The sequence below is a fragment of the Zeus faber genome, assembly GCF_960531495.2.
Source record: "Zeus faber genome assembly, chromosome: 1".
Classification (NCBI taxonomy): domain Eukaryota; kingdom Metazoa; phylum Chordata; class Actinopteri; order Zeiformes; family Zeidae; genus Zeus; species Zeus faber.
The window spans coordinates 53,393,215-53,408,128 of record NC_137193.1 but is presented as its reverse complement, the minus strand read 5'-3'; the positions used below and the strand labels follow the sequence as shown (position 1 = coordinate 53,408,128).

At 44.5% G+C, this 14,914-nt stretch overlaps 1 protein-coding gene across 3 annotated transcripts in view; it reads left to right on the top strand.

Moving 5' to 3' along the window:
- LOC307232387 (3',5'-cyclic-AMP phosphodiesterase 4C-like) overlaps positions 1–14,914 on the top strand; it is a gene marked incomplete at its 5' end in the record, with an annotated part of 66,708 nt that overhangs the window by 38,108 nt on the left and 13,686 nt on the right. The window contains one exon of one of the 3 annotated variants that reach the window (XM_080003382.1): positions 3,571–3,683. The exons of the other annotated variants lie outside the window; for them this stretch is intronic. Coding sequence (XP_079859508.1) covers positions 3,571–3,683 — 113 coding nt within the window. Of the gene's footprint in view, positions 1–3,570; positions 3,684–14,914 lie in introns of those variants that run through there. 3 annotated transcript variants of the gene reach the window in all.

Here is a 14,914-nt window from a genome sequence, read left to right as displayed (position 1 = left end):
CCTATCTATCATCTGACATCACCAAAACTACTGTAATAGATTCCAGCAGGAATGACGCATCAGTCCAACCAGCATTCAGCAATTTTGCAGACTTTTGTCTACATCGCTCCATTTTTCGGTTGACACTGGCATGTATTATAGGTAGTGCGATATTAACACACAGGCCAACAAACAGCTGTTTTCCTGGGACTCCCGTCACATGAGGCCAACAAAAAAATTGAGGAGGCGCAATTTTGGGGGACATGCCCCTCCTTCACTGGCATTTAACAGGCACACTGTATTAGGTTGACATTAATGGGGGATTTGGGAAGACAAACCTTGGCGCTGCCTTTAGGATTGTTGTGGGTCAGGACAGGGTGGGGGCAGTTGGAGGAGAGTGGCAGGGCATGTCCATGTCCACGTTCTCTCTCTCTGTAGCATGTCAGGGACCCCCCTCCACACACACACACACACACACACACACACACACACACACACACACACACACACACATGCGTGCACACACACACACACGCGTCATAGTTTCCAGATTCTTGGCGCTACTCGCTCCACCGTTGACTAAGCAGTTCTATTTTCAGTCCCGACGGCCCATGCCTGTCGGAGGCAGGTGACCGATTTGTTCACTGATGCCACCCATTGCTAAGTGGCTCTACGTTAGAAAGCTAATCAAATGACGGAGCAGAGATCTGTTGTTTGCTTTGGAACTACTTTCTGACTAATATTATTTACACAAAGGGAAATTGTCCCCTGTTGATTACATATGTTGTGATATCTGTCTTCCTTCTGTAAGTAGTGTAGTAGCTCATGGTGTGATCATTGTGCAGCATAGATAACAGCGTGCAATTGAAAGAGTTCATGTCATTTATTTTCCTGCCACTTGCTTCACAGTTTGACGGTACTGCAGCGACAGTGACTATAGAAAAAGATTGAAACTGCTTCACCGGAATGCAAACGGTCGTTTCTCATGTATGTTTCGATGGAAGCACACACTTGAAGAATGCATCACCGCTCAGAATTATTAGCGCGCGATTTTCAGCAGGAGTCATTGCAGCAACTTCTCACAGCCACTGTAAGAAAGTCGAAATGGCTGAAGAGGCCTTCACACGCTCATTGTCCGAGGCGACGACATGTGAGATTGTCCTTACAAAGTATCAAGAGCAAGACCAGATAATTGATTATACGGTCTCTCAAAGCCATTAATGCTGCCACAAAACCTACACAAAGAGCAGAGAAGCCCTTGAATGGAAAAAAATACCCCATGACACATAGAGACACATACAGTAGGGTCCAGAAGAGTACAGTACTGTTTGAAAGCAGTAACAAGTATCATCGTTGAAACGTAATTTGTTTTCACACAGAGCTCCTTGTCCTCTGTGTTATTACAGGTCTGTAATGTTTCTTTAAAACAATTCTGTAAATCCATGTGACACTATCACTCCATCGTGGTAATTCATGTCTAAAATCACAGCTCCCTCGCAAAATAAAGGGCGTTTTGTGTGGGACGAACAAAAAATACCTTTGATATGAATATGCAGTGTGCATTACAAAAAAATAACCCCCTCTTTAAAATGTCTAACCCTGGAAAATTCAAAGGACACATGCTTTTTGAGGGGTGGCACATAATTAAGACGTTTGCAGACTAGATCCTCTGTATTTCAGAGACGTTAGATTGTGTTATTCAGAGATGTTGGGTGGATTTTTTATTATTTTTCACTAATTAACAGTTTGCTTGTAACATTTGACGGATCTATGCATGAGCCTATCAGAGAAATGCCGGAGTTGCAAAAACGGGCGACGCCTCACTTGTAAAAAAACAAAACAAACAAACAAAAAAAACAACGAATACTTCTCCTCTACACCGCGCTGCCAAGTCAAACAGCCGTTCTGTGGAAATTCAAATGGCACTGGAAAGCGTCCGGTTCTGTCTCCACATCCTGTGTTTTTTTTTATTATATATATTTTTTTTCTTCTTTTTTGGAAGGTAGGTTTGTGGTTTTTAGGGTTCCCTCCCCAACTGCCATGTGTCTCCCATCACGTCCCTCTGTGCAAGCCCTAAAAAAGCAGCAAATATTTACCTGCTGAGTTCAACAGCGTGAGCGAGTTCAGTGCTCGCTGTGGTGAGAGGTCGTCCCAGCCTCCAAATTAGAAGGTTCCCTGCTGCCTCTGGGGTCAAACATGGATTTATTTTTGCGGTTCAGCTTTAAGGAAGATGGAGCTTTACTTGAGGCTGAGGTTAGCGGTAGTTTGCTTTCATTTTAAAGGATATTCCCTTCAACCCTCGGGGAGGGGGTTTGTCGATTATTGTTACAGTTATTTTAGTTATTGCGACCTTTAACGCGGAACAGAAGTGTAGATGTGGCGCTTGAGACAGAGGACCCAAAACTGTTCCTGACCGTGAGCTCTGAATGGTTTTAAGATTAAAAAATTAAGTTTGACAATGCAAAATGTAAGAACTTTTATTGTATTTACCCTCATAAATCTCCAATATCAGACTCCGAATGTTTGAGAATTATTCAGGAGGGGGTAGAAGGATTATGTTGTGAAGAGGTGTTTCTAAAGGGTTTGAAGTGTGTGTGTGTGTGTGTGTGTGTGTGTGTGTGTCAGGGTGCCAGGATATGTCCTCAGGGTCCAAAAATTACTCTTGATGATGTCATCAAGAGTAATTTTCATCTGTAATTTTCAACCTGCAGACAGTGGTGGAGGTTTTAGGTTTGGAGTTAAGCTGCATGAGTTTGATGATAAGGTACAGTGGGTGTGAGGTGACTTATTTTAACCTTTTGCCTTTTAACTCATTTTAACCATGGCATTATGTTCAAACGCCATGAGTATTTAATTGGCTATGCTTGATGTTGGTGGTGGTGTGTGTGTGTGTGTGTGTGTGTGTGTGTGTGTGTGTGTGTGTGTGTGTGTGTGTGTGTGTGTGTGTGTGTGTGTGTGTGTGTGTGTGTGTGTGTGGAGCATCCCATCCTGTCTCCCACACATAGAAATGATGGGATAATGTGTGTGTGTGCGTAAAGATAACCTTAAATTAGAACAGAATTTAGAATATTGCAAGTAAAATCTATTCTGATAAGATAACCCCTCTCACGCGCGCACTCACACTGAGCCATGTGGTCAGCTGTCGGTGTGTGTGTGTGTGTGGGGGAGAGAGAGAGAGAGAGAGAGAGAGAGAGAGAGAGAGAGAGAGAGAGAGAGAGAGAGAGAGAGAGAGAGAGAGAGAGAGAGAGAGAGAGAGAGAGAGAGAGAGAGAGAGAGTGAAACCTTAGGGAAAATTTTCTTTCTCGGAGCAGTTTCTTGAAAAACACGCACAGCGGGTCTGTTCTCCCGGTCCTGGACGGAAACAGCCCGAAGGAGCCACGCGGACAGGAGAGCGACTGCAGAGGGAAGGGGGAAGAGGGAGAAAAGAGCGATTTACTCTCTTTATTTGGGAGAACAGAAGGAATGCTGGTGGAAAAGGTCCTTGGGGGATGCCTACCGATGTGCGGTCTCTCCCTGCACCGCTCGGTGGGAACCAGGATGAAGACCCGATGAAGACCGCGGCTCGGGAGCAATAATCACACGAGTAATAACATGAGTTTACCGACAAACTGTGCGGATCGCTCCTTCAAAGTGCGGAACGGGAATATCTGCGGATCTCCGTGCGCCGTCAACCGGCCGATTGACATTGTGCAGAAGCGCAGGCGGTAAATCATGGTTTCACTCCTTATGTGCATGCGTCCTTTTAAACGAGCACGTGTCCCGCTGCGAGGCACCTATTGACTTGTCTGTTGTCGTCGTGCCCTTAAAGGAATTAAAGTGCAAAACCGTAAGATTATTTCGTCTTTAGAAATCACAAATTTGATACTGTATTTAGCTGGCACTTCTTAGGAAACTGAACCTTCGCTGCATCTGCCTCATGCTTGTGCTCCCCTGTGTGCTGTTTCAATTGTTGGTGGCGGGGTCCGCCGCCTTCTTTCAAGTATTCAAGTATTCTCTGATCGGGCACACGGAAGAAGTGGAAGTCAGGCATGGGTGAATTTGATTAAGCAGTGCAGGTAGCAAGTACACTGTGGTCATAGTGAACTGTCGATGTGGATGAACATCCGACATTCAAAAAGAACAGCACCCCTGATTGAAGACATATCGCCACCACCTCAAATGACCAAAAAAAACAACCCACCAAAACAAGTCCGTCGATCGGAATAAGGCAGCATTTGAAAATAATTTGACCGTTTCAGAGCGAAGACCCGCAATGTCGGGACTTTTTGTAGTGTAATCCACCCAGCACAGACTATCTTGTGGATTTACTTTTTAATGCACTAAAAGTGAATTTCGAAGTAGAAAGTGTTCAATAAAACAGCCACCCTCTAGGAGTAGCAATATATATATATTGATTCTGGATTCTGCCACATGGGAGTTTACTGATGAAGACCCCAAAGTCTCAAATTTTCCTTTCTTTTTTTAATGTATATTTTGGCTGCATTTACTGCTCATGGTGAGTGGTGGGTGATGGTCTCATAGGCAGCACTGAGTCAGAGCCACTGCTCTGGCTGCTGCTGCTGGTCTTGGTAACTGGTTTGTGATAGTTAACCTACAGTAGAGTGTGTTTGCGCGCGTCTGTGTGTGTGTGGGTGTGTGTGTGTGTGTGTTTTTTGTCTGCCATCATCATGTACACTTTTGACAGACCTCTTTAAGGCTTTATGGCTCACTCACGCACACACACACACACACACACACACACACACACACACGCACACACACAGAGTCATAATGACTCCCATACAACTCCTGGACGTATGCTCACACTGGTGGATTCGCAGCAGAGAGTTATTCATAAAACGCAGGGTGTTTAATCATACGGTTGCTCTGTCCCTGAGCAGCCATGCTCCCCCGCTCGGCCTGGGCGTACAGATTTAAGAATCACACACAAGGAAATATGACTAACGTAGCAGCTGGCCTTACAACATCACGACGACAGCAAGATGTGCCGTTCAGATCAAAGGAGGTTTATAATGTCAGCGGCACCTATTTAAAAAAAAAAAAAAAAAAAAGACTTTCAAAGAGGAAAAGCTAATTATCACTAAGTCTGCAGAGTTTATAGGTGCTGGATAAATCTCCAGGTCGCATGACATACTTAAAAGACAGTGGAAAAGAAATGCCGCCGTCACCCTATAATCATCCAAATGCCTTTTAACTGTTATTCTGTGAAGTTTCCGTTAAAGCAGAAACCTCGCCATCGGTACGTTCATGCAGTACACTATTTTGACATTTATTGCGAAGTTTTTTCCCGGTGTGAATATCATAGTCAGACAGGACGCCAAATTTACCCCCTCGAATGATCTATATGATAATTAAATTATGTTAACATCTTATCCAATGTTATATACTTATTGGAATTGAGCATTTGATGTGTAAAATACACTTTTTCCAATCTGATTTCATATCATACATCATCTCCTCCGTGATCTGTGCACTCTTGACGTCACTGTCTAATCGCTGGTCTCTCCATTACACTTACTCCGCCTAAACATGCCAATGCCAGAGTTCCTGTTCAACGTCCAATGTACTGTATGCGGAGCCATGTGCAACTCAATCGAGAGTTTGACTTTAAATTTCAAGATAGATTTCGATCATTTTTTCAGTTTTAATTTAGGTGTTGAATAAGCGCAGCCCTGTGTCTGTTCCTCTGGAAACCAAATATTTATTTCTCTTTTTCAGCGCAATTTCCTTCAGCGCAAACAGTAATTCTTCTGTAAAGACGGCCCTTCCCAAGTGTCAAATGACCAAATAGCTTTTCACATTTATCAGCTCCCAACCCTCTCCGTCTCCAGGCGCCAAGCCCCCAAACTCAGTCCTGCCGTGAGGTGGTCCTACATGTTGGGTCACCCCGCGGGCCTCCGTCCGTTTCAACACACGCTGAGATGTGGCGCAAAGCGTGTACTGCCTTGGGTCCAAGGTCACTGGGACCCGCTGGTGCATTGTGACACATGACGCATGTGAACTCTGGCGAGATGAGGTTTGAACTAAGTCACTTTGGCAAATGGAAAATAATTGCCACTCCATGCATGACGCATGGAGTAAAATATCAAGTGGCAATTATTTTCTTCAGTTAACGTTCAGTCACGCTATTTGTCTGTCTTTGGCCCACACGTCTCTCTCCCAGGAACTGAAGAGCGGAATGAAATTCAACATTTTGTTCCGTTCTTTTCTCATGTATTCTCTTGCCGTATCGGATCGGTCGATCCTATCCAGAGGCCGTTGCGGTACACGACACGCTCCTCCAGCCGTTTAACCACATGGGACGTCCGTGTTCTTTGTCCAAATATTCAGTTTGCCTAGCACCCACCAGAATGTTTTTTGATGTTAGTTTGATAATACATCTCCCTACAGTATATACTCTCTTATTTGCCCAGAATGCATATCTGGCGTAGCGATGGGTGCGGGCTAATTGCAGGGCTGAGCGCTCGTCCACTGGGACCCCGCGTGGCTGTGGGACGAAGTCTGGGACAGAAATGCAAACCACAGCAGACGTCAGCAGGCCGCCCACTCACCCTCACCCTGGGCCTCAGTGGTCATGGACATGGCGCAAGCATGACTGTGGAAATGGTTTTCTGTGTGTGTGCGTGTGTGTGTGTGTATGGTGTGCTTATGCTACAACACTGATTTAGTGGCCGACTTAAAATGATTCCTCGTTTCTTTGAATCTATATCTCAAATTGTTGGAAATATCAATTACTTAATTTCCTCATTACTTAGACATTCCAAAATAGGGGTGGGAGTCTCTAGGCCCCCCATGATTCCATGGGGTGCCCAACAATATTTTTACTATAAAGTTGGTTTTTAGAGATTTTTAGAAATAGTTTGAGCTTTCATTCCTCATCTTCCATTCTTAATTCTGTTCTATGGTCACAGGCCAGGCTGTGTGTGTGTGTGTGTGTGTGTGTGTGTGTGTGTGTGTGTGTGTGTGTGTGTGTGTGTGTGTGTGTGTGTGTGTGTGTGTGTGTGTGTGTGTGTGTGTGTGTGTGGGACAGCGTCTGAGCTGCCGAGCGCTAATTTGAGGAGGTGATCCGCTTTGGCACACATCACAGTTTACAGAAAGCCACAAATTAAGAGGCCTAAGAAAACCATGGGAGGAACATGCATCAGAAGTGTGTGTGTGTGTGTGTGGGTGTGGGTGTGGGTGTGTTTCCCATTGGCTTCCATTACCTGTGGAGAGACGGCCCAATAAGGTTTTCCTTTCAGGGATCGATACAAGAGCCAATTCTACAACTCCACTGCTGGTAGCCTAATTATATGCAACAGTCACTGGTGTGTGCGTGCGTGTGCGTGTGCGTGTGTGTGTGTGTGTGTGTGTGTGTGTGTGTGTGTGTGTGTGAGGATGCGCCCCTCAGGGTCCAAAAATTACTCTTGATGATGTCATCAAGAAGTAATTTTCATCTCTATGATTGAAAAGTAAAACGTAACAGGTAGGAATATTCCGTTTATTATCATTATTATCAGTGGTATTAGTAGTAGTATTAATGGAAAAGGGGGAAAAAACAACTTGCAGAGAGTGGTGGAGGTTTTAGGTTTGGAGTTAAGCTGCATGAGTAGGTAGGTGTGTGAGGTGACTTATTTTAAACCTTTTATTCGTTCGTGTGTGTGTATCAGTTTAGTACTCATAATTGTGGGAATCTAAATGTACATATACGTACGTACTGACGACTTTATATTTAGTTACATTTTTTACATATACAGGTATGTGTGAACCTGGCCACAGGGTTTTGTGCCTTTTGGGGACACAGGAGCAAGGCTGTGGGTGTGATTCCTGGTCACTACCGCTGAGCAGGAGTTCCCACTGGTTTCTGCCCACTGAATTAACCCCCCTCCCACCACCGCTTCTCATGACTGTGATGCTGGTCCCTGTGTACCTTTTTACTGACTCTTTGGATTGTTCCCCAGCTGGATGGCTGGAGCTAATCACAGCCTACAGACACCGTGATCAATGCCACTGATCGATACCGGCTCCAGGGCCTAGAGGGGGTGAGTCAGCCGCTAGGTTGACATGTGTTAAAAAGTTTCCAACCCCGCTGTGCAAGATCGATCCTAGTTAGTTTAAATTGGCCCGTACACTTAGAAGCAACACCCTTTTGTTCGGCAAGCATTTTAATCATTATTTGAATCATATAATTTAATATAATACTATAATACTGCAATTGTTGTATCATTATTTAATACTGGCCATACCAATAATATCATTTATAATTACAGTGTTAATATTAATTGTCACGCAATATTTCTAATAATTACTTTGCATTCGCACTAAGGCGTTTGACTGCAATACAAGGGATTCAAAATGTTGCAGCTAGAGGGGGAGACCGTCATAGCCGAGAGGTCGGCCAAGATTTGGGAGGGCGAGCGAGCGTCTGTTGCCGGGCCTCAGGGATCGCAGATAAATAATTTGGCACAGGATCCCAGTCAGTCTCCCTCGCTCCTTCTGTCTACTTTTAACTAAGGCTCCTTTACTCGACTTCTAATCACATTCTTCGCTTCTATGTGTGGAAATAGCAGACAATAATGTCATTTCTCTGTTACACTTTTATTCATGAAACCCATCCGTCCGGCTCATAATGTTGACGTTTCCTCACAAACGTGTTCAAATCGGCAGTGCGTATAGTAAATGTTGCTGAGCTACTGGTTTAAAGCAGCACAAAGCGTGCAGGGAGGATGCTGAAATAGATTAGTACTTTTACCCACTTACCCCTGCACAGTCCCCCACTTCCCCCACCCACCCCCACTCCTCAACGCCACTTCTCCACCGTGTATTGATTTTTTTTCTATTATGGGTAGTGGGTGTAGTGAGGATCAAACCAGGGCAGGAAATTACTATTGCAGTTAAGTGTATCAAAGAAAAGACTACATTATATTTTATCATTATAATTTATGTATTTATTAATAATAACAACAACAAATTGGGTAATAGTGGAATAATTTAAGTAAATATAATTCAAGTTTATTTGAGAGAAATGTACAACTTTGGGTAATTGGAAATGGAATTTATTGTAGCTTATAATCTATTTTTATCACCTCCAGGAAATGTAGACGTAGTTGCCATTGGGACTGTTATTTCTGAAATATTGAAATATAATAGATAAATAATATTGTGTATAATTTCCAGGAATGTTTAGGATAAATATCAGAGTAATTTTGGATGGATTTTGAAAATAATCAAATCAAATAAGCACTATTTATCGCCTTCCGTCCGGAAAATTGTATGACACGTAAAATAAAGTATCGAAAACTTTATTTTCTCAAATCATTGACATTGCTTGAGGCACGAGATTTCTATAGCGGGGATATTCTCCCATACTGAGCACGCTGTTTTACCTGGAAGTGGATGGACCGCAATACAATATCCCAATTATTACAACTATTAACCTCCATGAGCATATATTTATATATTTTGGTTAAAATGTTTCCCCACTGCTATCACTAAGGAATGCTGTACACATGTGATGAGTTATTTCATGTTTGAAAATGTGTCCAGATGTGAACCAGCCTTAGCTTTATAAAGACAGTAGACGGGGAACGGCCAAACCTGCCCCATAAAAAGTGATTTTTTTTTTTTTTAACCCTTACGGAGGACTTGAAAGTATTTGGATCCTTTTCAACGTGCCTTATTTAAATGTATGCATCTATCTATCTGTCTGTCTGCCTGTCTGTCTGTCTGTCTGTCTATCTATCAATAGTCAGACTATAGATAGATAGATAGATAGATAGATAGTAGTTGTGCTTAGGGAGGCCAACTTCTTCTTTCAGTAGGTCAAAGGTTACGTTGAAAAATAATAAACACAGCAGCTGGCTTGACTTGGCTATATTTAGAGGAACATAAGCTGCTCTGAGATCAGATGTTGTTGTTGGAGATGTTGTTTTGGATCAGTTTGGAAGGCTCACAGACTGATTCTTGAGGAGGAGTTGGGTTGTAGTTTCTTATTCCTCTTATTCTTGGAGGCAGATTGTTTGGAGTCAGGCCTTGGTGAGCAGACTAGTTAAAGGAAAGCTCTTTTTTTTTTTTTTTTTTTACCTAAACCTTATTTCTCGATTATTGGGAGTCAATCCCTGGTGGTTGACATCAGCATATTTTCAATTGACCCTGTAATGATATTTTAACTAAGCTACTGCCAATCACACTCACCGAAGAACGTGGTCGGAAATGCCTAACTGTGTGGCATTTGGCTGCAGCTTTTCTCTCAATAATGAATCAATTTAAAAGATTCTCATTCCTGATTCAGATTCTGATCACTTGGACTGACTGGATAAGGGTGTGTTAAAAAAAAATAGCAGAGCCCTACATACAGATCATTAGTGCTTCAGAGCGCTGTGGAGTGTTGACCTCGGTGTATTTCTGCAACTTGCACTGGATTGCTCATGTTTTTGACAAAACTTTCAAAGTCCAGTCCAACCACAGTTCTTCCACCGATACAATGGTGGATTGTGAGCCTTGCTCAAGGGCACATCTGCAGTGTGGGAGAGTGGGGTGTTTGTCGTTAACATGCCTGCTTTCCCAGTCTTGGTGTCTACCGCTCCCTGTCTTTTTCACCGGCTGTCATAAAAAACACCCATAAACAAGACGAGGGCGACTGTGCCCCCAATATTGCATAAAAACAACACACGGAAGGAACTGTATAGAATGTTCTTCACCGGGTGGGAGTGGGAGCAGGCGTGGGGGGTTGTGCTTGATAAAACACAATAGGTTGAAGCAAGGAGCCCTGTGGGGCAGGGAGACTGGGCTTATACAATACAGGGAACATACACACACACATACACACTTCTACACATGGACACACTCAAGCTCATATAACCAAATCTATACAGTACTCCCTCCCTCTCTGTCACACACATTACACACACACACACACACACACACACACACACACATCCACACACACACACACACACACATCCACACACACACACACACACACGCACACATCCACACACACACACACACACACACACACACACACAGACTCTCAGACACACTGTAATTCATACACATGGACAAAATGTATACACACAAGTAAATACACAAGGGCCATGTTCAAACACACAAACACACACGCACACACACACACACACACACACCCATGCCTGTTTCTGTTCCCCTAAAACACTTTGTTTCTCCTCAACTCACATGCCTTCACTTGCTTTCCTCGAAACACCCCCCCCCCACACACACACATAACACTTAACTTAAGCCCCTCAGCTGTTTTCCAGCCTTGTCCTGCTCTGGTGAGTGAGGCCCCGGGACGTGACACGGGGTGGATCGCACTATGATAGTCAGGGGTCAGCTCGGGCCCCTCGCTCAGTTCCCACGGCATGAGCGTGTGTGTGTGTGTGTGTGTGTGTGTGTGGATATACAATAGGTGTGTAAGCATTTAAGTGTATGCGTGTGTGTGTGTGGTTGTGTGTTGGTGATTGCGGATGCATGTGTCCGTTTGTATTTGTACACAATCTGACCTTTGCCTCGGGCCTGTGTCATCACTCTCTCTCTCTCTCTCTTTCTCTTTTTCTGAGCCCAGAGGAGGATTCCTTAAAATCCCTCCTTCCTGGTTCCCATGAGCCCATCGCAGCTCAACAGCTGGTGGAAATTACAGGAGACGAGACACTGACAGGGCTTCACGCTGTAAAGCTCAGGGCACGCTGCCTCCAGGCCAAGCCGAGCCAGGGAAGATATCTGGGGGTTATTGTTTTGGAAAAATCAATGAATTACCCTCTCAATATCAATTCAGTATTGTGATATGGCACTAGATATATCGTCTGGGATTTTGATCGCAGGGCTTGAGGCTTCGTTACAGTAAAGTAGTAGAACTTTCTGAACTTCATAGGCTGTTCTAGCGGCTGTGATCCACGGCTCGCTTCATTATAACATCCACATTAGTAATGACTGTTTTTTCCAAATATTTCTTCTGTGTAAGAATCGTATGTCCTCCATAAAATATTATCAATTCGAGCAATATTGAAACTGATTGATCAGATAATACATGTTAGAGAGAGAGAGAGAGAGAGAGAGAGGAAATGAAAGTGAGACACAAAGAGTTGAAAACGATTCAATCTGAGAAGTTGGCCAATATGGTGTGTGTGTGTGTGTGTGTGTGTGGGGGGGGCACGGTATCCTCCATCCTGATCTCTCGTGTTTTGTGTGCGAAGTTAAGAAGCGGGGGGGTCGCTGTTTGCGTCAGAGAAGTTGGAGAACAATACAAGCGACAGAGGAGACAAACAGACAAACAGACAGACAGACAGACCGCAAGATCCTTGTTGCACTGCTACTGCCAGCAAAACACCTGTCTGTCTCTCTGCTCAAGCCTGTCTGTCTGTCATCTGTCCGTCTCAGCCTGTCTGTCATTCATTCGCATCTGTCCGATGGTCTTTTCTGTCTTTTGGCCGGTCTGTCGGTCTGTCTCAGTGTGTCTGTCTGTGTGTTATATTGGTTGTCTGATGGTCTTTTCTCTCTGTCTGTCATCTGTCTGTCTCAACCTGTCTGTCTGATATAGTGTCTCTTTTGGTTTATTCTGTCATTTGGGTTGTCTGTCTGTCTCAACCGGTCTGTTTTAATCTCTGTCTGTCAGATTGCCATTACAAACCTATGTCTCTGCTTTTGTATGCCTGTTTTCTTTCACTCTATGTACTGTATATCTATATGTCTGTCTGTCTATCTTTCTGTCTGTCTGTCGCAGTGTGTTGGCCTGTTGTCAGTGACACTGTGTGTGTGTGTGTGTGTGTGTGTGTGTGTGTGTGTGTGTGTGTGTGTGTGTGTGTGTGTGTGTGTGTGCGTGCGTGCGTGCGTGCGTGCGTGCTTGCGTGCGCATGGGTCACTAGGTTGTCACGGCAATAGGCTGCCTGTTTGTGTGTTTCTTTTCTAGACTTTTTTTTAGAGAGGCTGTTTTGTAGGATGAGAATTTGATCAAACATTCTGCTGAAGGTCAGAGGTGGAGGAGGGGAATTGTCATTAAAATATCTTCCCAAATAGAACGGAACTTTGGTGTGTGTGTGTGTGTGTGTGTGTGTGTGTGTGCGTGTGCGTGTGCGCGTGTGCGTGTATGTGTGTGTGTGTTTCAAACTCGCTGTTTGATCACAGGAATAAGGAGCCGTCCTCCTTATTTGTCTCCCTCGAGGACAAGGAGGATGTTTTGAGTTTGGTTTGCGTCAATGAACTTGTTTTTCTGTTAAACTTCTTATTATGTTAATTCACGTTACAGTATTATGTGTGCTTGGGATCATTGCTGAAACATTTCCAGGCTTCATTGTCTTTTTAATATCAGAGCAAAGTACAAAAAACTTCCACCGTTAAACGTTAAATAAATAGTTATCAGTAGCAAAAATGTGCAGTGGAATTAAATGGGGTTTTTTCTGCTGCTGTACTCATCTCTCCCAGTAGAGGGCGCTGTCTCCTAGTGTCAGGAAAGTCACATTTCCACTACAGTTTAATCTGAATGAATGCTGCTGATCACAGTCCGGTGTAATGATCAGCTGACCACTTTGGGAGAAGAGAAAATTGATAAGCGTGACATTTTTGGCTTGAAGTCTCAGGGCAGATCGAGGGCACTTTCATCCCAATGAAGACAGAATTTGTTTCTCTGCTATGAGCCCAGAAGTAGTTTGGCACAAGCATTAAGTGAATTCAGCAGCGGTAATTCAAGGCCGAAAGTTCAGGAAGTCATCAAATATTGTCCATTGTTTAGAAAGTCATTAGTTAAATTCCCACCTATGCTTTCTGCTTGTCGGAATTTCTTGTGACTTAAATCTGCGGGGGTCAATGAGTGGACGAAACGGCAAATAAAATGCAGAATATCATGACACACTGCAGCACGGCGCAGTGTGTCATGATATTCACAGTGCATCCAGTCCCTGCAGCAGGAAGCGGGGCAGAGCACCGCAAACTGCTGAGCTGTGATGTCAGAGGATGAGGGAGTATCTGTGTCTTCGCCGAGGGAGTGGGGGCGGGGGGAGGCTTCGAAACAGACTCCTTTGTGAGTCCCCGATACCCCCTTCCCCTATTCCCAAAGATCTATTTATAGCTACAAACGTCACTGGTCTCCTCTGATGGAGAGTCGTCACGACTCTGGGTGGAGGGGTGGTGGCGGGGGCGGCGGGGGGGGTCATTGTGGAGGTAAGCCCAGTTGCTGTACCCCCCCCCCCCCCCCCCATGCTGGGGAGCACCAATCAGGCGTGAAAGGCAAAACCCATCACCGTGTAGGAGAGAACCCCCTAAGGTGGATGTCTCTCTCTCTCCCTCTCTCTTTCTCGTTCACAAATTCCATCTCTCTCTCTCTCTCTCTCTCTCACTCTCCTTATCGCTCTGTATCCGTGTCTTCCTTTCTCTCCCCATCGCTCTAGCCATTTTGTTTTTTTATTGTCACTCCTCTCTCTCTCTGTCCCTCTCTCCCCTTTGTTAATCTCTTTTTTTATAACCCACCCTCTCTCTTTCCGTGCCCTACTCTCATCCTACCCTTTCTACCCCTCTCTCTCTCTCTCTCTCTCGCTCTCGCTCTCGCTCTCTCTCTCTCAGCGTGAATCGGGTCCGGCTTCATTCACTGCATCGATTACATAACAACCATTTCTCATTCATCAATTGCCGCCGCCGCTAGACTCCCGGAGGCCGACTGTGAGAAACGGAGCTAAAAATAGAGCTCGGTGCAGCCCTCGACTCTATTTCACCGCTCCGTTCTGTTGTTATGGCGGGAGGTTGGGGTGGCAGGGTGTGGGGGTCACAGGGGATGCGGGACTAGATTGCTTGCCCCCGAATCGATGCGGTTTCATTCAATCAGCCCCACTGTGCGGCATGGAGATATATATTCCGCCTAATGACCTGTTCCCTTCATTAACAACCATTGAAACCTACTCCACCTTTGAAGTGCCCTTGAGAACAGGGCGTTTTTTTTAAACACCTTGACATT